This window comes from Echinops telfairi, unplaced genomic scaffold, assembly GCF_000313985.2.
Source record: "Echinops telfairi isolate 266 unplaced genomic scaffold, ASM31398v2 ScPeMD7_8;HRSCAF=38, whole genome shotgun sequence".
Taxonomy (NCBI): Eukaryota; Metazoa; Chordata; class Mammalia; order Afrosoricida; family Tenrecidae; genus Echinops; species Echinops telfairi.
In genome coordinates this window covers 1,974,239-1,998,558 of record NW_022103905.1, presented here as the reverse complement: position 1 = coordinate 1,998,558, position 24,320 = coordinate 1,974,239, and the positions used below count along the sequence as shown (strand labels likewise).

Genomic DNA, 24,320 nt, shown 5'->3' with positions numbered 1-24,320 from the left:
AGCTTGACTATGTATTACCAAAGCCAGAGTATTAGATTTGTTAATCCCATTTCTAGATGTCTATCACAGTAATTCATTGTCTGTTTGTCTGAGACACACACACACACACACACACACACTACATAGAAAGCAACCCTAAATATCAGAGGCTAGAGGAGATTAGGCAAAATGTGGAATACTTACTGAATAGGATCTTATGAAATCATTCACTAATTTTAGAGATTACAGTGATATGTAATTACAATGTTAATTGATAAAAGCATAATTCAAAATTATACATACTTTATTTAGTCAACATGTATTGAAGACATATCCTAGGCTGTTTTGGTTATTGAGTCAAAATCTTTGCCCTCGTGAAAATAAGCATAATGGCATTAAAGGCAACACTTAAAAATACACAAAAACCAACCATTTGGATGGAAGGAAATACCATAGGCAATTTTTTTCACTTAACAATTTTTCTGTAATGGCATATAGTCTTTAGAACTCAAAGATCTGAGAAAATTTAAAACAAAGGCAAGGAATTTAGCTTACCTTTCGAGGTTAGATGACTCCTTCGAAGTCTTACGACTTGTCTGAAACAGTGGGAAAGACCAAAGCAACCTATTAATATCTGTATTGAACAGTCTCTAAGCCGATGACTTGAAAAGCCGTAAGCCCTCCCTACTGATACCTTGCTCATTTCTGCCCAGGTCTGCAGAAATCCTTTAAATAGTTCACTGTTATCATCTTGATTTTCAGGAGTCATTTCGAAAGGCCCAGTAGGCAGCAAAGTCTATTATAAAAAAATGAGAAGAAAAAAAGAAAACCAGCCCATTAGTGGGTCAAGAAATCATTTCACGCAACACAGCTAGCATCTGTCGTAGCACATGACAATGAAATAGAAAACACGAACACCTAAGGTACAATTTTTGGGCTCTCTGTCGAGGAAAAGAATGATGATGCAAACAGAAGGAACATGGAAACCATGAGTCCAATGGACCACATGAGCAGCAATCCTCACGACCCTGAGGCCAGAAGTAGACCAGCTGCTCTAATGAAATTCTTAGCACAGCCAAGACTGAGTCCCTCACACAATCTTCAGGTATAAAACTGAATTCACCCATGGCTAAGTTTTCAGCCAAGCAATTTCACTGTTATCCAGTCAATTCTGCCTCGCAGAGACCCTATGGTACAGAGACTGTCCCTGTCGCTTCCTGAAGCTATTAAGTCTTCATTAGAGCAGAAAGATCCATCGTTTGCCCTTGGATCAACTGGTAGTTTCAAACTGCTGACTTTGGGGTTAATGGTCCCAAGTATAGCTCACTAAGCTACCAGGTTCCTCCAGCCAAGCAACAGACAGGTCTGTAAGGGGAACAGTACAGTATGTACACCTTAAAAGAGTCAACTATTTGAGATCAAAAGGGCAACATGCACCCAAGGACAAAGTTCAGAAGGGCCAGGAAAGAAGCAGGGATGGAAACAGAAGCCCTGGGAGGAAATGGGATAACTGATGCTACACTGTGGGGACCGCAATCAATGGGATGTAACAAAATGTATATAAACTACTTAATAGATAACTGTTCATTTGCTATGTGAACCTTCGCCCAGTTCCCAATAAAAAATAAAAGAGAAATTACCAAAGTGCATCATTTGAAGACTAAGCTTTGCTTCACAAGTTTGGTTTCAATTGTGTGGGTAATGGTAGCAATGTGTGTGCCATGAAACCTAAGAGCCAGAACTTGATGTACCTGCCCCGTTTCCTCAGGTCTCACAAGTTTCCCCCCTTTGACACAGCACAGTCTTATTTTCCTATCACTCAATTTAGTGCTAAATATTTGAATTTTCCTACGCAGGCAAGTTTCTACCTTAGACGGATTATGTTTTACACAGGTTTTATTGTGTTCTCACTGTAAGCCAAAGCTTAAAAAAACCTGAAAGCTACTCTTCCGTGCATCTTTCCATAATACTGTAATTTGCAATTAGTTCCCAAAGCACCAGCCTAATTAGTGCCATCTTCCAATTTGTAATTAAGCACTTAGACATAAAATATAAAAACCAGCAGTGGGCCGAACGCCACCAAGATGGTGTTCAGGCGCTTCGTGGAGGTTGGCCGGGTGGCCTACATCTCCTTTGGACCTCATGCCGGGAAACTGGTCGCGATTGTAGATGTGATCGATCAGAACCGGGCTTTGGTTGGTGGCCCTTGCACTCAAGTAAGGAGGCAGGCCATGCCTTTCAAATGCATGCAGCTCACCGACTTCATCCTCAAGTTCCCACACAGTGCCCGACAGAAGTATGTCCGACAAGCCTGGCAGAAGGCGGATATCAATACAAAATGGGCAGCCACAAGATGGGCCAAAAAGATTGAAGCCAGAGAAAAGAAAGCCAAGATGACAGATTTTGATCGTTTTAAAGTCATGAAGGCAAAGAAAATGAGGAACCGGCTAATAAAATATGAAGTTAAGAAGCTTCAAAGGGCGGCTCTCCTAAAGGCTTCTCCCAAAAAAGCAAGTGCTGCAAAGGGAGCGGCTGCTGCTGCTGCAAAGGTTCCAGTTAAGAAGGGGGCTGCTGCTGCCGCCACCGCCGGCAAGAAGGCTCCTGCCCAGAAGGAGAAAGCTCCTGCTCAAAAAGAGAAGGCTCCCGCCCAGAAGGAGAAAGCTGCAGGTCAGAAGGCTGGGCCTCCGAAAGCCCAGAAAGCTCCAGCCCAGAAAACACCTGCCCCAAAGGCAACTGGCAAGAAAGCATAACACGCTGTTATAAAAAGTAATAAAGTTTCTATTGGCCAAGCTGAAAAAAAAAAACACAAAAAAAAACCAGCAGTGCTTTTGATGGTTACCAGAGATGAGCGGAACAAGAGGAACCCACTTTCTAAACAGTAGGCCCTTAGTATTTCTGGTGATGGGAAAAGCAATGTCCAATATAGGTGAGATGTATACACTTTACCAAGAAGTACACAGGCAAGAGATAATTCTGGTAAATGCTGTAACATATACAATTTTGCGAGTCATAGGTCAAAAACATGTGTGGCTACAAAGGTATGTATGATTGTGTGTATGTGCATCGGACGGCATATGTGAGTAAATGCACATGCAGCATATGTGAGTAAATGCACATGTCTGTAGGCATGTGTTCGTGTGAGCAGCATGTATTTCCAAACTAGCCAAAAGCAAAGACGGCAAGGAGAAGAAAGGAGATTAGAGGACTGGAAACCAAACAAAGAGAATGGAAATGAGGAGAAGGCTGACACACGGTGACATGACAGCCAATGGATTTCATGGAACGATCTGTATCAAACTATAAAATGAGGACAGCGTTTACCATTTAAAGTTTCACCTAACGTGTTTTTTAAAGTGCTCTTGAATTAAAATTGAATTATAATCTCTTGTGCTACATAAAACTTTCTACTAATATGAAATGAAACTACAGCAAGCTTCCCATCACTTTACCTCCTATTTCTTAATAACTGCTAGTACGAAGTCCTTAGCATAATACAGGACATTTTACAGCTATTTCATTGGATTCTCTGAGATTTATATTACTTGTTGCCATTTTAAAGATGGGGAGACCAAAGCTCAAAGAGGTTGATTTACCCACAACCGCACTGCAGGTAAGCCCAGCAGAAATAATAAAATTGAACCTTGGTCTTTACGATTTTGAAATTACATTCTTACCTTAACTATATAACCTTCGAAAATTAATGAACTGAAAACTAAACAAAAAAAATTTAATAAACTTTCAGTCCAGCTTCAAGTATAATCTCGATTATTTTATTAATACGTGTATTTTACTTTTTCTTACATTTTCTTCTTCTAATGCTGATTGGGTGTCAGCTGCTACTGCTGAAACTCCTGGAGGGTCTACTTTGAGCAGTCGCATTGACCTTCTACAGCCAATCTCAATTTCTCTCTTCTTAGGCTTCTTTCTAAAGTGGGGAAAAAGCAAAACTCATCGTCATAAAAGTGAAATGTATTTACGCATATTGCGGCATTAGTGTCTAGGAATGTATCCCACAAACACATTTGTACACGTGCACCCAGCCACATATAATGTAATAAAGTCTAGAAACCTGGATGCTCCTCATGGGCAAGTGAAGGTGTTAAATTATGGCACATACAGATAAGAGAACAACGTGCAGCCATAAAAAGTAAAAATGAAAGTAGATCTTTACGTGCTAAGTCAAAATCAAGGTCCAGAACCACCTGTGCCCACATCCATCACTTTTTGTTTGTTTTTTAAAAAAAACATATTCACTCATACATGCTGGAAACCCCTGCGGAAGAATATGTGAAACTATCACCAATGGCTTCTTCATCTAGGGTAAAAATCTAGGAAATCAAAGTCGAGGAGGGGAAGGAGACACTTTATTGCATGACCTTTCTTTTTTCTTTTTTAAATCATACATATATCCCTATTTTTTAATGTGCTTTTTGTTTTTCACTTAAAAAAAAGTCAAAAACATTGGGAAGCTTAAACTGTTTGCTTTTACTTTTTTTATATAAATCATTTTATTGGGGGCTCTTACAGCTCTTTTAACAATCCATAATTATATCAAGCATATTTGTACATACGTTGTCATCATTTCCAAAACATTTTCTTTCACTTGAGCCGTGCTATCAGCTCCTCTCCCTCCCAACCCCCCCAACCCTCGTGAACCCTTGATAATTTACAAATTATGTTTATTTCATATTTTACACCATCCACTGTCTCCATTACCCATTTCTATGTTTGTCCCCCGGGGGTGGCAGGCTTGGGGGGAGATTGTGTGTAGATCACTGCTATAGGTTCCCTTTCTCCCCACACTTCCCCCTACTATCATGCCATCACTACTTTCATTTATTAGTCCTGAGTTGGTTTTACTTCTTGTGCTCCATGCAGTTCCCCAGTTAAAACCACATCAAGCCTTAATAAATCTCTCATTTTTAATTTTTATCATTGGGAGCTTAGATATTGTAAGATTCCAGAGTTCAATCATATCAAGCAGTATTGTACAATTGCTACCCGTTAGTTCCAAAATATTTTCTTTCTTCTTGAACTCCTTGATATCAGCTCCCCTTTAATCCCCTCCCCCCAGGAATCTATTTTAAAAGTAAAAAAGCCTCTCAACTACTGTATACAGTTTTAAAACCAGATCCCTTGCAAATTTCACACCCTAGCAGCTCTAGAGTAGAATTGTCTCATAGGGTTCTCAAGGCTCTTTATGAAAGCAAATAGACCCACCTTTTCCCATGGACTAGCTGGTGGGTTTGAACTGCCACCCTTTTGGCAAGTAGCTCTACACTTAACTCACAGTGCCACCAGGGCTTCTTACTGTCCACATTAGTTCAGAAGAATGAGTAGCATCTATTTTTTTAACTTCTTACTATGAATTCTGGGCCATGGTGGCATAGCCTCAGGCTGTTAACCACAAGGTCAGCAGTTTGAAACCACCAGCCACTCCAAGGGAGAGAGGAGTCGTTCTTTTTTTAAATCATTTTATGGGGTGACTCGTACAACTCATCACAATCCATACATACATCCATTGTGTCAAGCACATTTGTACATTTGTTGCCATCATCGTTCTCAAAACATTTGCTTTCCACTTGAGCCCTTAGCATCAGCTCATTTTTTCTCCTCCCTTCCCCGCCCCCGGTGCATTGATGCCTGCAAAGAAGGCTTTCTACTCCTGTAAACAGTTAGTCTTAGAAACCCACAGGGGCCAGCCAGTTCTACCCTGTCCTACAGGGTTGCTATGAGTCTGCATTGACTCTATGGCATTAGGTTTGGGTTTTTTATTATTGTGTATTAATCAAAGGTTTATAGACCAAGTGATCAGTTTTACATTCAACAGTTCATACATTTTGTGTAAACTCATGCATTTCAATGCCCTCAACCTACCATCACTTATCCATCCCACTTCCTCCCTTTTTGTTTTCATTTCTGCTTCTTTGTTAACCCTCTGTACTTTGTTCTTAGGAAAATGCTGCCCTCCTACTCTTAAACAGCTGATTCTTCTAACATGAGAATGAATTCAGTTCCAAACCTGAAGGGTGACTAAGGACCATACTCTGGGGAGGTTCCACCAGTCTGTGCAAAAAGCCTGATCTCTTTGATTTGAGGTTTTGTTCCACATTTTTCTCCCACTCTATGCAGGACCTTTCAGAGCAGCTGGTAATCTTAGCTGGACACCATCTGGTCTCAGGGCCATGGAGACTGATGTTTGCTTGGTCCATTAGTTCACTGGACTGATTGTGTCCGTATGGCCTTCGAATTTCATCATTTCTTTCCTCCAGATGGGACCGCCCACAGTTGCCCCTTAGATGGCTGTTCACAAGGAAGATAAAGAATACTGTCTTTGTGAATTGTTTTGCCAGTTTACCTTGGTGTCCAAGACTAAGAGCTATATATATATATATTTTTTCTTTTTTCTTTGTTCTTGAAAGCCAAGTGGCTGCACCATTCCTGGAAGTACTGCAATACCAGGATGATGCGTGGGGTGGATAGAGCAAGCTCCTAGTCCAACTACTTGCAAAAATACATTTAATATGTTGTCCTCAGATAGAGGACGTGTCAGATATTAAACTGATAAGAACAGATACGACACTTGATCTTAGCCAAAAGGCCGAGAAAGGGTAAGACCTATGATTTATTTACAGTATTCGACTATGCACTACATTATGCTCTACTGCACACCCTGATTGACTCATCCCTTCCCTGTGATGAGGCTCTATCTTGACAAGAGCAGATCTTTGGTCTTTTCACCCTTGCAGTCACTGGTAGGTTCCAAGTGCCAACCTTCTGCTTGGCGGCTAAGTGCTTAATCATTGTGCCACCAGGGTTCCTCTTTCAACTATACAAATATGTGCTACGTACTCCTTCTGTAGATGTAATTTATTTAATAGTTTAAAGAAAACAATATCCCTTTGGATTAGCATAACACCCATTGTATAAATGAGGAAAGAGACTGATATTTAAGGATTAACAACACAGTTGCAAGTAGCTGAGTTCAAACTTGGATTCAAGGTTGTCAAGTTACAACAGCTGTGCTCTTTCCTCTATATCATATTAGTAGCATAACTCTCTGCACTAAGTACAGAAAACCAATCAATCTTGGCTAATAAACATATGCAAATAAAAAACTGGCACCAGGACTAGTGCTACTATTTTTCCACTATTAGTGACATCCCTTTCACACTCATAAATACATGGTCATGATTACAGGTTTAGCTTTTTTCAGGCTAACTGACCCATAATAGAATCAAACCCAACAGTTGAGCTAGTGACATTGAAAATTTTAGTTTCTTCATTTGTACATAAACACTGTTAAAATGCAATGGAAAAAAATCAAGCTAAGAGGGAATTACATCTAGACATGAGAATCATGCCCTGATTGATGGCCTTTGGGAGGCTCCTGGACCAATCTTGTAAGCTCCTCTGTCTACCACAATGTACATAGCCCAATCATGGCCCCATTCCTGCTCCAGTAACCCACCTATAACTATGTTTCGATCTGCTGCATATCATACATATGTGAATTTTCCTTGACCTCCCATCCTTTCTAAAGTGTTGTATATCAACAAACCCTCGGACACCATTATAACCCTGTGGCAATGGTTTCCCCAGCTGGATAGTATGCTCTTATCTGGATATGTCCCAAACCACAGTCAGCAATTTGAAACCACCAGCGGCTCTGCCAGAGAAAGATGAAGCTTCCTACTGCTGTCAAGAGTTAGTCTCAAAAAAAAAAAGTTAGTCTCTGAAACCAACAGGGGCAGTAGCATCCTGTCCTGCAGGGTCACTATGAGTTGGAACTGGCTTCGTAGCAGTGAGTTTTAGTTTTGTCCTGTTTAGGACCATAATAATTATTGACTGGCTTCGTAGCACTGAGTTTTAGTTTTGTCCTGTTTAGGACCATAATAATTATTATATTTAAAATAAAAATAAAAAATTTAAGAGGCAACTGACTGAATAGACATGGGGGTTGGACAGATGTGGGAGAGAGGAGAGTATACTTGATAGAGGATATTTCAAATGTGTATTTACCTTTGCTGCAGATATATCCATGAATGTAGTAGAGCATACAGTGGGCAAAATTATGAAAACATCTTAGACATAACTAAACAACTTGAGCTAATGAGTCATTGGATCTGGGGACTTGAGAACATACTCTCAGGGGGTTATCAAGGTCAACTGGCATAGTTGTCCACAAAGTTGTCCACAAAGACAACATTCTACATACTACTTTGGGAAGCAGGATCTGGGGTGGTAAAAAGCTCATGAGCAGTCCTCTAAGGTGCAATTAATGGTTTCTCCCAGTCCAGAGGAAAGAAGAGTGACAAAACCCGCAAACACAAGAAAATAATTAATCCAACTGACTATGCAAGTTTCAGTCTCCACAAGATGGCGTCCAGCTACTACTACCAACTGCTCTGAACAGGATCACATTAGAAGGTCTTAGATATAGGGTAGAAGAAAAATGTGGAGTGAAACGGAAAATCATAAAAAAGACCAGACTCACCATCAGATAAGAATCCCAATGGTACGAGGAGGAAGAGGGCTAAGTGATGCTACATTGTAGGGAGTACAGTCAATGCCATGGAGCTCTATGAATATGAATTATTAAACAGAAAATTACCTGCTCTGTGAGCTGCCACCCAATTCACAATACAAAATAAAAACTCAGGGGAAAAAAATTAAGTGGTAGAAATAAAGATTTCCCTCCAAGTAACAGAACGGTAAATATAAACAAAACTCAGCTCTAGAGATTCCTTTATGAGAATTCCTACATTCCTTTATGAGAACTGTAAAGTTAAAAAGAAATTCAAAAAGTTTGTGGGAAAACAGAATGAAAAGATAATGGAATTTTCTCACCAACACTTTGAAGCCCCCTTGTACTAAAAAGTAACTTTCCCTCATAAGATCCCAGAGATTTAACTGCAGTGTCTGCACTGTTCATGAGTCTATTATACTAAAACATTTTTAAGTTACAAACAGCTCAGAAATATATCAAGGCCCAAGCACTACAAATCAGGTCTCTTACCTCTTGGATTCAGGTTGTCTCTTCTCTATTATTTCACGGAGTCTAGCTGCTGACTGCAACATATAAAACATGCTATTTTATAGTGACACAGCTTACATTTTAAAATATTAAATATCTACTACTATACATGCACTAAACTAAAATAGAATACCTGCTTTTGGTAGTAGATGTCTATGTTAAGCATACATTTTCCCACGAACTTTGTGAAGCCCTCTTTTACTATCAACAAGGTAAGTATATAATACTATCGAATACGCTAATATTCGGGTACCTTGAAACAAGTTGCTAATGAGTTTACAGGATTAAATATGCTATTTAGTTATATAAACTACTATGAACTAAAAGGTTTAAGTTCTAATACAAGCTAACCTACTTTATTTCCCAAAAAGCGTTAGGTTACTCTTGCAGAAATCACTCATATCCGCTGAATTAAAATCCAAATTAGAAATATTTTATCAAATTTTCTGATGGATTTTCAATTGTTAATGACAACAATTTAGTTCAAGTAACTCACCCTACTTCTCTCCATCCCCGAGATATAAACACTTTTTTGAGAAGCTGCCCTTCAGAGAAATTACCTCATAAAGTCCTAAGGGTTTGGGATTTCTGGAGACAAGGAGGAAGGGGCCCCTCCTAAACCACATACAAATGATAACATTACTTATAATGATTATCCAACATTAGCATGTATCTGGCAATTTATTCTTAAAGCTCTCTATAGAAACACTCTTCCCATTTATTCCAAGGGTGAAGATTTAACAAAAGAAAAAGGCTGCCCTGCACCCCACTCCTCCATTGCACTTCCTTGAACTCAACATGTTTTCCTTTATCTGTTGTCCGTCCCCCAGGGAGGAGGTCACATATAGTTCCTTGTAATCGTTCCCTCTTTCCAACCCACTCTCCCTCTACCCTCCCTGTTTCGCCACTCACACCACTGGTCCTGTAGGGCTCATCCGCCCTGGATTCTCTGTATTTTCAGTTCCTATCTGTGCCAGTGTACCTCCTCTGGGCTAGGCAGACTTGCAAGGTTGAATTGGAGTCATGGTAGTGGGAGCGGGGAGGTTTTCCTTTATCTTCTAGTTAAAGCAACCCCATTTCTTTGAATCCAAGGCAACCAACCAAAAGATGTTATTTTATGTATCACCAAGAACAGGAGGCAAAGGACTGCAATTATACTTTTAAGATGTCAACTTCAGAAATATTAAATATGGGGGTGGGGGTGGGAAGGCCTTTGAATCTACAATGAGCAAAACTTACTCTAATTTTGGCCTTCCTCATCTGACAATATTATTAATGATCTATGTGGGAAGAGAAATAGCTTCTTGGTTTTACCTCAGACAACTGAAGAGAAGCAAAAAAGTTCGCATTTTCTGATATGTTCTTTAGCCTCTTCCTTTCGTACGGTGACAATTCTGAGAAATCATCCTATAAAGTCATACATACCAGAAAAATGTGTTACTAGGCATAACCCTTGGCAAAAGCACGTCACAAAACCAGGGCTTTAATTCTCTAAGGAAACACTGCACTTCAAATCTTCAAATCCCACCCCCCTTCTCCATTCCATGGTGTCTTACCAAACAGCACATAATTTTGCTATTTAAGAGAGAGAACATCTGAATATGGGATCATCACAAGGTATTTGTATAGTATTTAAATTAAGAAGTGATCTGGAATTAGAAGTTTAGTATAACCTAATTAGAAGAAAATTAGTCCTAGGAGCCATTCATTGTACAATTAATGAAAACGTTGGTTGATACATTGAAGAAGGAAACAACTGGTTGCTTTCTGAAAGTCGCATTCTCATTAAACAAGAATGATTTCCATTAAACATGGGAGAGCAAATAAACGCAGTTGTCTCTACTTCCTCCTAAAAATCCAATATGACTCAAAAAGGGGGGGAAATGCTCACTGCCATTGAACTGACTGACCTTCCGCACCCTTTGAGGTAGAATCCAAGTGCTACATTACATAGTGAATCTTTACAGGAACCGACAGCCCCTCTCTCCCACTGAGTAGCTGGTAGATTCCAACTAAGCTTGTGGTTAGTCATCCAGTTTTTAATCCACTGCACCAACAAAGTTCCTTCATTAATATGACAGTAAACTAATAAAAAATATCCCCAGATATCAAAGAGGTGTTGTATTCATGGAACAAAAAACAGGACACTACCATACAAGAAAATGCAAATAACACAAAGACTTCAATAACAGAAATCTTTTTTTTAAAATCATTTTATTGGGAGCTCTTACAGACATTATAACAATCCATAATTAGATCAAGCATAATTGTACAATTACTGCCACCATCATTATAAAAATATTTACTTTCTTCTTGAACTCTTTGGTATCAGCTCTCCTTTATTTCCTCCCTCTCCATCCTACTACCCCCCTGGAACCCTTAGAGAGACAGAGAGAGAGAGAGAGAGAGAGAGAGAGTGTATATGGGGTTTTTTTGTTGTACACAATGTATCTGTTCACCTCTACAGTTATACAGTCATCATTGCTATCAGTCCCTGCCCCCTCTCTTCCCATACCTTCAAGGAATCATTACTATTTCTGAAGGGCTTATCTATCTTGGATTTCATGCAATGAACGATTTTAATTATACATATGAACATACACAGGTCTAACAAGATTAATAAAGCAAAGCCAAGACCATAATAGTAGTAGGAGGAAATATTAAAGAACTAGAGGATGGTTATGTTTCATTCGTGCTATACTGTACCCTGAATATATCATCCCTTCCACAAGGCCCTTTTGAGAGGGACTGTCCAATTGTCTTACAGCTGGGTTTTGGGTCTCCACTTTGTCTATGTTCCTTCATGTCAATTTGATTGCTTTTTGAACTTCTGATACCTCTTCCCATGGACACCTGATGATCACACAGGCTGGTAGGCTTTGTTGCTTCCCTGTTAGATGGCCGCTTGGTTAACTTCAAGCCTTTGAGACCCCAAGCCTTTGAGACGCCATACACTGTATCTTTTAAAAGCCGGGCATCATCAGCTTTCTTTACCACATTTGCTTATGAATCCATTTTGTCTTCTGCAATCTTACCAGTTAAGTGAATGTCATACACTGCCACATTATTAGAACCGTAAAATTTAAGTAGAGGCCCAAAGTCCATCTGCCCCCTTATTGTTTATCTTTACATATTCACATATATACATATCTATATTTATACCTATATATATAATTTTTAATTTCTTTTTCCTTTCCTCCTGCCCCACCATCATGTTTATTCATCATTCACCTCTCAGTAATTCCTCTTGGATACATTTCAATTGATCAAACATGACCAGGAACATTACACCCTCCTCACAGTCAATTTTAGAACTTATTTTTCATTAAAGGGTTCAGGAAACTTAGAAAGCATTAAAAGAGAGAAGCATGGGGTGGGGAGGGCCAAAAAAATATAGAGAATCGATCTTGGAGATCCAAATCATAGCTAGTTGTCTCACAGCCAACAAGTTCATCTGTATTCATAGTAACCACTGTATATGAATGGAAACTCTGGAGGGTGAGGACCTAGCTATTGTATTTTAAAAGCCCTCTTGGTAATGCAGAATTAGGCTAATGTATGAACTTAACTCTCACAGTAGAAGTGATTTGCCTAAAGGCACAAATTTCCTTGCCCAGGAGCCTTTCAAACCCACCAGCCACTCCCAGGGAGAAAGGCTGTCTGTCTGCTCCTTAATGATTTAGTCTTGCAAATCCTATGCTGAAACCCACAAATTGAAAAACCAAGAGTTGGAATTGACTTGAAAGCACTTGAGTGTTTTGGCCTCACCCTACATCCTGGTTCTTAGCTCTGGGGCAATAAAACATAAGTCTAATACCCTACAGTAAGTGCTTCTCAGGTTATCTTCTTTATTGTGTTATTTGTTCCCTTTTTGCAGTTTAAGGGAAGTATTACCCAGTACATTAACACAATGTGTTATCCCAGCCATCAAGGGTGATTCAAATGCCCTTTGTCCCAAAAGTTGAGCAAGGCACTAAAAAAGAATGTGCAAACCCAAAAATACATGCAGTGAAGGACAAATATTCATATACAGACATATACGTAAATATATACATATTGCCTGAAGAAAAAAGGTTTATGCAATAGACTAAGGAGTAAAGGGAAGCACAATGAAGATTTTGTCACTTCTGTCCTTGACACCTCATAACCAAGTACAACATTAATATCCAAGGTATTCATTCAAATTTTTAAAATTATTTTTCAATGAAACTTAGATAAAATAACCTGAGTTAAAGAGACTCCAGTCTGATAGCCTTAGGTTAGCAGGATTTCCATTTCTGAAACCACAAACCCTATAATAAGCTACTAAGGAAATTCTTACCAGGTGAGATGGGACATCTTCATCACTCTCTCCATCTTCACTGAGAACTGCTGCATCAGAAGTGCTCTTGCACTGTGACTTTTTACTATCAGAATAAACATCTAAGGGTGTTAAGTGCAGCGTGGATCCTGCCCCATTAGATGTGGTTTCCATCTTCAGGGTTAAAATCCCTCGGCAAGTTTTCTTTATCTCCATCTTCTTACCCAACATGACATTGCTAGACTTCTCCTCTTCTAATACGGATTTGGGGCACTTAAACTGGTCTAGCTTGTCATTACTGAGGGAAAAGGTAGCAAGGTGCTTCTTAATGGTTTTTTCTAAAAGTGTTCTTGGTATTGGTCTCAGAACGACGTAAGGGGTGTTTTGATTTTCTTTATACTCAAGTACCTAGTCAGATCAAGAAGAAAATCGAGTATTAGAATCTCAGATCTTAAGGTTTTTCTCACAGTGTCCCCAACAGATGTCTGTAAACAAATCTAATTTAGGATTCAACAGAAATCCAAAGTGACAGTCTATAAGGGAAACCTCCAAAATCTAGCTCTCTCATTCATTAAACTCAATGGAATTTCGGTGTTTATTCGGTATTTATTATACAGGACACATGTCTCGTCCATACGAGTTTGCCACGCTCAGCTTATAACTTATGAGACTCCCCCAGTAAAATTTGCTGCAAAAGCAAATGAGGGGCCTGTCCAAGGAGTCCCTAACACGAGCCTGCTACTACCCTATTTCAAAGGTTCTTGATTTTAAAAAAAAGATTTTTTTTTAAATCTCCCTCCACGCAAGAGACCTAGTTTTCCACAGAGGAAAACCACAGCAGGAATCCCCGTTTGTTTGTTTCTAAGCAACACCCCCGACAAGCCCAGCAAACGGCGTGAAGTCCGAGGGGGCAAGAGTCCCGAGTACCGAAGGGCCCCGTGCCTTCCCGGGTCTGCGTCGGGCAGAACCTTCCAGCGGTCCCTCAGACCGGGTCCGAACACCGGCGTGTCACCTGGTTTCTCACGCTCACCTGGAGACTGCGTCTGGAAGCCGCTTTCCCCACCGCCGCGGAGCAGGGGTCGGACATGTTGCCACAGCGCAGCAGCCTGCGCCTTCCCGCCCAGACGCGGCGAGAGTTGGGGGCGGGGCCTCTCTGGGGGGCGGGGCCAGGGGCGGGGTGGGGAGCGAGAGGCGGAACTCCCAGCCGCGCGCGCAGCAGGCCCGCGGGGGCGTGCACTTACGCGTGCAGTTACGCGTGGTCTTAAAACAGACGGGACCCTTCCCCTCCCCCCAGCGTGCAAAGTCTTTGCAGCTGCGCTAATTGTGGCGGAAACCATATGTGTACCTTGGAGTCGCTGATTCTTTTCTTTTTTTTTTTAATGTTCGTGGTGCCGGAATCTCACTTTCAGAAACAACTGGCGTTTCTCTACTGCGGGAAACCCACCTTGCCTTGCGATGAGAGTGTGGAAAACATTCAGACCCCGTTCGATTTGGGACAGACTGGAGGGGAAAAGGAGTAGAAATCAGCATGCAGCCTCTATTTCTGCCTCACGTGGTTCCTGCTAACGGTCCAACCCCCCTACCAGAGATTTATGCCCTAATGCTACTTTGGCATCTTCCTAGGAAGGGAAGTATTTTCAATTTTTTCCCCAAGTGCTGACAAGCTGGGTTAAATTTCACCTGGCCATCTGCCCAGCTGTGAACTAAGATCCTAATGATAACATTAAATGGCCTTAAGCCTGGCACAAACAGATTGTGTATCACAAAATAACCAGATGTTTTTAGCACATCCTATTTCCTATGGTCACAGCCTCACTAAACCTTTTTTCTAGTCTCTGAATTACCATGAGTCCAAACAATTGCCTTCCCATCAGATTCACTCCTGAACAGCATAATTGAGCTGACAAACTCAGTAAAATAGTCTATTATATCTTAAGAGGAACGCTTAAACACTGGGCTGGAAAGCCAAAGGATGGCCATTTGAGTCACTAACCACTGCAAAAAAAAAGTGCCATTCCACTGTGGTCAAAGTTTACAACCTTGTAAACCCCATAGGGAGAAATTCTAAGTCTAAGCTTGCTTTCTAGCCCCAACTGTTCTCTTGGGTGGTCACTTGGTCCTAACTGGTCCTTGTTTGGCGATCACCCTTCAAGACATTACTCATATTGTTCCCTCTCCCTCATCACATCAATTATAAAGTCCTTTCTTGGGTCAAGTTTTCGACTGCCAATTAAAAAAGAAACAAAACTCACTGCCATCAAATCGATGCCAGCTCATAGTGAGCCTATAGGACCGGGTAGAACTGCCCATGAGTTTCCGAGCCTGTGACTACTGGAGTGGAAAGCCCCAACCTTTCCCCTGACTTCAACTAGGAGGCCAACTTCAATTACATGACCCCAACTAGAAAATAGGGACTGCTCTGTTGTGATTGTGGGAGTCCTTAAAGACTTCCTAAATAGAATTCAAGCTTGAGAACATAAGCCTTTCATCAAGTCTCCATATTCTTTAGAGTGCTGAACTGGGTGAACACTGCAAGGGAGAAAAGGTTGCAAAGTGCCTCATGTCAGATTAGAACTGAGCTCCTCAAGGTTTTCAGTAATTGATTTTTCATTAGATCGCCAGGCCTTTCTTTCGAGGATCTCTTGGCTAGTCTTGAAAATCCAAATCTTTGGGTTAGTAGCTGAGCATGTCCACTGCTTGTACATGGACTCCAAACAGCCAACCATTCAACTTTGTCAGATCAACCTAAAAATACTTTCCAATAAAAAATGTACTTCCATAAATTAACTACAACTGAATTATTAGATTATAGGGACCAACACAGGTCTCTTGGGGGAGTTTTTATCTATTTCTTACTATGGGCTTAAATCACTTCCCCCCTGCACTTGTACGCCATCGCCCATCCTGGCCTCATCAATTGAGCTACACAGAAATTTCTATTCAGAGCCAACCCTAATCCTTCTGGGTTTTCAACAATACAAAAGATCTTAACTATTTTCCCAGTTTCTGACTCATCACTAAACCATTCCACGGACTTTAAACCAAACGAACAGAGGAAACTTTAATTCGGACCTCCGTCGCCGCGGGGCTTTAAGAGCAATTTCCCGCCAGAAGCGGGCTCTAAATCCTGCGAGAACGAGGACGGGACCGCAGCCTTCGGGCATGCGCAGTAACCGACTCAGCCGTCCGTCCTCCAACTTCCCACAATCCTCTCGACGCAGATTTCCTGTTTGTCTATCTCTGGCTGGTGTTTCTCTTTGTCGCGCAGCTGTCTCCAGTGCATCGGGGACCGAAGCATTTTTTCTGTTTGCTGACGCTGTCGGTCACGGTTTGGAATCATTCACGTTTAAGGAGTCGCCGCCACTGCCTTCAACATGTCGGTCCCAAGCGCACTCATGAAACAACCACCTATTCAGTCGACGGCGGGGGCCGTCCCAGTCCGCAATGAGAAAGGTACCGTTCTGATTCCCTTGACGGCCGCATTTTCCCTCTTCCTGCCCCAACGTCTTACAAACATGCCCTGGCCGACCGCCCCAACCTCTCCTCCTTTCGACCCCTAACACCTGACCCCCGATTTGTCCCACCCTAAACTCCCACCCGACCGTTTTGCCTAGGGGACGGAACTTGGGAAGCTACTTGCCGTCTGGTTTCGCTCCTGTGGCTTTTGTGCGCTCGCCTAACAGAACCCTGCGTCCCCTTACCTCCAAGAATTCGCTCTTTGCAGGAATTTAGGCGGTTGTAGTCTTGTTCTTCATAGCAGTGTTTAAGCTTCTATAAATCATCAGCTTAGTTATCTCCCCTGCTTCTTGAGACAGGAGCAGTATCTTCAACTTTTTAGCCCTTCAACCAAGCTAGTGACTGACTGTGGTTATTAAGTCGAATACAGAATTGTGTAAGACAGTGCCCATAAGCATTAGGAACTCAATTCTAGTTCTTGTCTTGAGGTAAAGCGTGCAAAAAGGCACATTCTAAGTAGTATGCAGCTAGCCTTTCAGCCCTAGGGTACCTGTTATACCTGGTATAAGGTGAGCCTTTTAGGAAGGCACAGAAAGAAATCACAGATGGGGTAATCAGAGACAACATTTTGTTTTAGACACTTTGTTTTCAGGGAAAGCTTTTTGAAAAAGGTTGGATTTGGAGGAGCAAGTGACCCAAAATTAGTGGCAAGGAGGGTGTGAGAGGTGTGGTAGGGATTCAGTAAGGGCAATGTAAGCGAGAGAAATTACTGAAACCCAAATGAAGGCTGAGCATGACAGTGGGACAAGAGGAAATAGAGGAAGGAACTAGGAGACAAAGGGTATAGAGGTCTAAATACAGGCATGCACATATGTAAGTATATTTATATAGGTTGGTGGGGAAATAGATCTATGTGCGTATATTTATAGGTTTAGTATTAAAGCAGCAGATGGACATTGGACCTCCACTCAAATACTTGCTGAGTGCAAGAACACTCTGTTCTATTAAATTGCCATTCCATGATGCACAACTTCCCAACACAATCGCTCAAGACAAATGTGTGTGCATAAGCAAATGTGAAGAAAGCTGAGGGTGCCGGGCTATCAGAAGATATAGCATCTGGGTTCTTAAAGGCTTGAAGATAAACAAGCTCAGAAGCAACAAAGCCCACATGGAAGAAGCACACCAGCCTGTGTGACCGACCACGAAGTGTCAAAGGCATCAGGTATCAGGGATCAAAGAACAAAAAAATCATCATTGTAAATGAGGGTGAGTGCAGAGTGGAGACCCCAAGGCCATCTGTAGGCAACTGGACACCCCCTTACTGAAGGGTTGCGGGGAGGAAACTAGCCAGTCAGGGTGCAGGGTAGCAATGATGAAACATACAACTTTCCTCTAGTTCTTAAATGCCTTGCTTCCTCCCCCCACTAACATGATCCCAGTTCTACCCTACAAATCTGGCTAGACCAGAGGATGTACACTGGTACATATAGGAACTGGAAACAGGGAATCCAGGACAGATGACCCCTTCAGGACCAGTGGTGAGAGTAGCAATGATGGGAGGGTGAAGGAGAGGTGGGGGAGAACGGGGGAACCAATTACAAGAATCTACATATAACCTCCTCCCTGGGGGATGGACAACAGAAAAGTGGGTGAAGGGAGATGTCGGACAGTGTAAGATATGACAAAATAATAATTATGAATTATGGAGGGTTCATAAGGGAAGGGGGAGCGGGGAGGGAGGAGGAAAAGTGAAGAGCTGATATTAGGGGCTCAAGTAGAAAGCAAATGTTTTGATAAGAACGATGGCAACAAATGTACAGATGTGCTTGACACAATGAATGTATGGATTGTGATAAGAATTGTATGAGTCCCCAATAAAATTTTTTTTTTTTTTAAGAAAAAGGTTGGATTTAAGTTGAGTCATAAAGTATGGATATAATTACAATGCGTACAAATGGAAGAAGAAACATGGCAGTCAAGTTTTTCCAATAAAGATGTTGGAATATACTTCTTTTTTTGTTTGTTTTAAAAAGATACGGTACTTATGCCTTAGATGGCAGTGGGGTTTTTGTTGTTTGTGTTTTTTATGACTTAAAGAAAACGTGGCTTTTGAGAATTATAATTAAACCAGTTAATCTATTCCCTCTTGAGGGACAATTGTTTTGTTTTGTTTTCCTCCTATTGCAAACAATGCAGCAGATATCCTTTTTAAATATATCGCTTTAGAATACTCGTGAGAAGTTTAGTAGAGCAGACTTAAAATTTCTTCATCAACTTTATTACCTATTTCTAAATTGTTTTACAGAGTCAGTTGTTAGAATATGAGTATTTACCTGTACATAGTTATTATAATCAGATTTTTAAATTTGTACCCAATCTGACAAGTGTGAGACAGTATCTCATTTTAATGTACATTTCCTTGATTCCCGGTGCGTCCCAGGCTAAGCATCTTGTTCTTGTGTTTATTGGCTTTCTGGGTTTTCTCTTGTTCCTTGTTACTTGTTCCTCTTCTTTGCCCCTTTTCTATTTGGTTGTATCTTTTACATTCCAAACCTGCGATGTATTTTCCTCTATTTTTTTTAATTAAATACTTGTAAGAGCCCCCAATAAAACTATTATCATAATCCATGCATTCATCCATTGTGTCAAGCACTTTGTACATATGTTGCCATCATCATTTTCAAAGCATTTTCTTTCTACTTGAGCCCTTGATATCAGTTCTTCATTTCTCCCTCCCCTCTCCCATCCTCCCTGCCTCATGAGCCCTTGATAAATTATGTTATTATTTTCATTTCTTACATCAGCCACTGTCTCCCTTCACCCACTTTTCTGTTGCTCATCCCCCTGGGAGGGGGTTATATGTTGATCCTTTCTCCCCCTCCCCCCCACCTTCCCCTTCCCCTCCTGGTATCTCTCTTCTCATTATTAGTTCCTAGGGGTTTATCTGTCCAGGATTCTTGTGTTGCGAGCTCTTCTCTGTAGCAGTGTACATATTCTGGTCTAGTCAGATTTGTAAGGTAGAATTGGGGTCATAATAGTGGGGGGAGGAAGCATTAAAGAACTAGAGGAAAGTTCCATGTTTCTTTGGTGCTATACTGTACCCTGATTGACCTCCTCTCTTCCTTGTGACCCTTCTGTAAGGGGATGTCCAATTGTCTATAGATGGGCTTTGAGTCTCCACTACACGCCCTGCCCCACCCCCTGCCCCTATTTTTTACTGTCTTGACTTAAATTTTCAAGTCTTACCTTTGATTACATAGTTTTAGTTTTAACTTAATCCAACTTACTGCTCTTTTATATTTTATGGGGCTTTTTGTATTCAGAAAAAGTTTTCCTCCTTTGAAATCACAGACAGTTGTTCAGGTTATAAAGATTTTTTTCCAACGTCTAAATGTTTGTTTAAGGGGCTTTGGAGGCACAGTGGGTTACACGTTGGGCTACTAACCTGAGGGTCAGCAGTTCAAAACCACCAGCCACCCTCTCCAAAGGAGAAAGATGAGGCTTTCTACTCGCATAAAGACATCACTCTCTAAAACCCACAGGAGCAGTTCCACCCTCTCCTGTAGGGATACTTGAGTTGGAATCGACTAGATGGCAGTGAGTGGCTTTGCTTGTTGTTTGAAATAGAATTGAGTGCAGTTATTTATAACAGGATTTACGTTGCAGAGTTTGCAGTCTAGTAGGGGATATAAATGTTTAAAATATAGCTCTCAAATTGATGAATTGATGTGGGGCTGGGGTTGGTGAGTGATTAGGACTATGATTTTACTTTAAAATTAGCTGGTAGTCCCTTCTCCAGTTGAATAGTCCCATCTAGTTGCCTCTCGTTTTTAATGTCACTTATATGCTGAGTTCTCCTGTGGGTTGGTTTTTCTGCTCTCTGTTCTGTTCTTTTGGTCTCTGTGTACCTAAGCGAATGACATACTGCTTAAATTATTCTAACTTTTAAATAGGCCTTGCTATTTAAAACCAGCACCACTCCTACTTTTGTCTTCAGAATTATCTTGACTTTTCTTGAGCTTCTAATCTTCTCTATGGTTTTAGAATCATCTTGGAGAAAACTTAATGGCATTGCATTCAAATTACATATTAATAGATTTTTAGATTAACTCAATGCAATACAGCCACCATCTTCTCATTGTGGACCTCATGAAATTCTCCATTTATTTAACTCTTATCTTTCAGTACAATTGCGATTGTTCCTCATAAAGGAAGCATTGTTGAATTTATTTCTAGGTACATTGGAGATTCGTTTCTATTGTAAATTACATCTATAAACTGTTTTCTAATTATAGCCAATGTACAAATTATCTTTTCTTCATCTAATCTTTATTTGCCTTTGGGGATTGGCAACATTACATACAAACTAACATTTTAGTAATAGATACATAAAACAATACATGCTATTAATTAGTCAGTATGATGAATGACATTTAGAGTTTTATAAGACTAAGCCATCCTTTTAGTCCTGGGCTAAATTCTACCAAGTATGATGGCTTGGGAATTCTCATTTATTCTTTCTTTCTTTCTTTTTAACATTGCTAGGATAACTTGTTATTTAGGACCTTTGTGTGTATGGTCTTAAGTGAAATTCACCCAAAGTTTTTCTTTAAGAAGTTCAGTTTAGCCATAAAGTTATACACATAAAGTGAATTGGTTCAATTTAATTATTTTTCTGTTCATTAGAATTATTTGTAATAATAGATCACCTACTCTTGTAGATTTGATAAAGATTGAGTTTTGCAGTCATATATTATAAAGACTGCCATGAAAAATTAGAGAGCACTGAAAGGATGACCAAGCAGCGTTTTAATATTATCCTCCTACTCAACTCACTAGTGCCGGGCATTACTGCAGAAACTAGTATGCTTAAGATAATAGCTGAGGTGAAATAGCATGAATTTGTGGTCAATGCCCTCTGGTTGTTTAAGGGACGTATTTAATTACTTGGGGGTTCTTATTTATTTTTTAAGCAGTTTATTTGCCTATTTTCCTCCAATTCCTTGTGTTCATACTGAGCCTTATTATAATTAGTGTTGGTGTTCCCTGCAATGCCCTCCCTCCACTTAACCCTTTGTAGGAAAACACCATCAGGTGAATAGATGATGTGCTAGCTCTCCTCTTCTGCTAAGACTCTTATCTACTGAGAATCCTGAGCTCTGCCCGTAGAAGCCCAGGGTTGAAGGACTTTGGGACAGAGACTAGTGAATTATAATGTTCTCTTTCTCACACAGGTGAGATTTCCATGGAAAAGGTGAAGGTGAAACGCTATGTGTCAGGAAAGAGGCCAGACTATGCTCCTATGGAGTCATCGGATGAGGAGGATGAAGAATTTCAGTTCATCAAGAAAGCCAAGGAACAAGAGGCAGAGCCTGAAGAACAGGAAGAAGATTCCTCCAGCGATCCTCGTCTGAGGCGCTTGCAGAACCGTATCAGTGAAGATGTAGAAGAAAGGTAATGACTTTGGCAATATTTTGTTGTACTTGAACCCCTACAGGTTAATTAGTAATAATAACTAAGCCTAGAGCAATACTTACTATGCGCTGGGCACTATACCAAGTATATTATTTTCCTACTTCTAATCCATGCTGTTTCCTTTTATTAAATAGGTGCTATTATCTCTTAAAAATGGGGGACTAAGGCACAGAGGGATTAAATAAATAACATGATGAGAACTGTATAGCTAGTAGGTGGGAGCTTCAGAAAACTGCAGGTGACCTCAGGCCGAAAGGTCCTAATTAATTCGCTAAAGGGCTAGAAAACAGACCATTACTCGATTTGTTGAGATTTGTTTTTTGTTGTTATAAGACATTTTATAAAATTTGAGCAATTGATTTTATCTATCTACTATTTTTAAAGGCTATTGAGAGGAAAGTAGAAGGAAGTAGAAGGAAAGCCAGGTAAATGGTCTCCCAGTAGGAAAGAGAACTTCCCAAAGTATTTCATATTTCATATATTGATTGAGGCACTGCCTTACAGAGTAAACCAGAGGTTCCAAGCTTCTTCACTCTACATTGGCTAAAGAATTTTTTCCTGGAGTCCTTGGCCAGAATATTCCCATTTAATTTAGTCTAGTTGACTATTAAACAACACAGTTTGAACTGTATGGGCTGCTAGCATGTGGACTTTTTTCCCTACTGCCATTGCAGTGAGCTCCAGTGTTGTAAAATGTCTGCTTAAAACACCTTGTGAAGAGGAGAAGCTGATGCCAAGGGCTTAAGTGGAGAGCAAATGTTTTGAGGATGATGAGGGCAGTGAATGTACAAATGTGTTTTACACAATTGATGTATGTATGGATTGTGATGGGACTTGTATGAGCCTCTAATAGAATGATTTTTTTTAAAAAAACACACCTTGTGATGCTAATCATCTCCATGTGAGCACTTATCTGTGCTGGAGAGACCACTCCTCTTGGGGGATGATTAGCATCACTGCATAAGTGGACCGTTCAGTTCAAAGTCAAATTGTTCTGGGATCAATTATAAATTGTAGACTGGTTTTTCAATGAGGGGAGGTGAGCACCCTTCAGTCCATATTGCATATTTCAAGGGTTAACTGTAATCAGATTTAAAAAATTAATTACGTAAGTATTTATGTGTTAACAATATAGTCATTAGGGGAAAAAATACACATAAAAGGACAATTTATTTCATTATTTTCTTAACTTTTACCTTTTTATTGTGAATTGGGTGAAGATTATAGAGCAGGAAAGTTTTCCATGCAACAATTCTTAGGTATTTTGTCTCAGCTCATTGATTGCAAGCTCCACAGTGGAACACTCCTTGTCCCACTTCCACCATGTGTTTTCTGTTTCCACTCTTTATTTTATTCATTAAAAACCACTGTGCTTAGCTAATAGGATTTGTGTACCTATTGGATACAAAGGAGTTGTGGTGGTTCAGTGGTTCAGTGGTACAGTGCTCGGCTGCTATCTGAAATGTCAGTAGTGTGGACCCACCAGCTACTCCATGGGAGAAAGGTGTGGCACGTTGTTTTAGTACAGAGTACAGCCTTGGGAACCTCACAGACAGTTCTGCTCTGCCCTACAAGGTCACTATGAGAGAATCTACTTGCTGTCTGTGGGGTGGGTTGGATTGGGTTTCAAATACTCAAAACTTTGGAATCAGATTGGATACCCCCACTCATTTCCTATGCCGTGTTGGTTTTTATGTACTGCTTGCGTTTTTATCACAGCAGCCACCAAAAAACAGTTTCACGAAAATAAAGCACAATTGAAGGAATGTAGTGTGACTTCATATTGAAATTGTGAGCTTTTTAAAATACTCCAGTGCCACAATAGCCGGCCTTTGTTTACATGGAACAACAGAAAGGAAGATGTGGCATGGAGGACTAATTGCCTCCGTGAAAGACTTGACTGCCTTTTTTTAAAAATCATTTTATTAGGGGCTCATGCAACTCTTATCACAATCCATACATACATCAATTGTGTAAAGTACATTTGTACATTCATTGCCCTCATCCTCAAACATTTGCTCTCCACTTACGCCCCTGGCATCAGCTCCTCTTTTTTTTCCCTCCCTCCCC

General features: G+C 40.5%; 3 protein-coding genes and 1 non-coding gene across 4 annotated transcripts in view; 2 read left to right on the top strand and 2 right to left on the bottom strand.

The window, feature by feature from the left end:
• WDR76 (WD repeat domain 76) overlaps positions 1-14,418 on the bottom strand; it is a 36,501-nt gene extending 22,083 nt beyond the window's left edge. Inside the window, exons 1-7 of the mRNA XM_045286537.1 lie at positions 14,347-14,418; positions 13,338-13,724; positions 10,331-10,423; positions 8,999-9,051; positions 3,781-3,904; positions 674-775; positions 535-575 (exon numbers count right to left, since the gene is read on the bottom strand). Coding sequence (XP_045142472.1) covers positions 535-575; positions 674-775; positions 3,781-3,904; positions 8,999-9,051; positions 10,331-10,423; positions 13,338-13,724; positions 14,347-14,403 — 857 coding nt within the window. The 5' untranslated portion in view covers positions 14,404-14,418. The remainder of the gene's footprint in view (positions 1-534; positions 576-673; positions 776-3,780; positions 3,905-8,998; positions 9,052-10,330; positions 10,424-13,337; positions 13,725-14,346) is intronic.
• Positions 2,064-2,768, top strand: LOC101646065 (60S ribosomal protein L14-like). Its single transcript, XM_045286538.1, has one exon. It carries the CDS (start codon positions 2,064-2,066, stop codon positions 2,727-2,729), a length of 666 nt encoding a protein of 221 aa, XP_045142473.1. The 3' UTR covers positions 2,730-2,768.
• LOC115868218 lies at positions 6,405-6,592 on the bottom strand. Its single transcript, XR_004045482.1, has one exon. It is a non-coding gene; the product is annotated as a U2 spliceosomal RNA (small nuclear RNA).
• Positions 14,419-16,563: 2,145 nt separating the features above from the next.
• MFAP1 (microfibril associated protein 1) overlaps positions 16,564-24,320 on the top strand; it is a 23,630-nt gene continuing 15,873 nt past the window's right edge. The window contains exons 1-2 of the mRNA XM_004709395.4: positions 16,564-16,769; positions 22,010-22,229. Coding sequence (XP_004709452.1) covers positions 16,691-16,769; positions 22,010-22,229 — 299 coding nt within the window. The 5' untranslated portion in view covers positions 16,564-16,690. The remainder of the gene's footprint in view (positions 16,770-22,009; positions 22,230-24,320) is intronic.

Bases quoted from the DNA above. Each gene is read 5' to 3' on its own strand.
- LOC101646065 (XM_045286538.1), top strand. From the start codon at position 2,064: ATGGTGTTCAGGCGCTTCGTGGAGGTTGGCCGGGTGGCCTACATCTCC.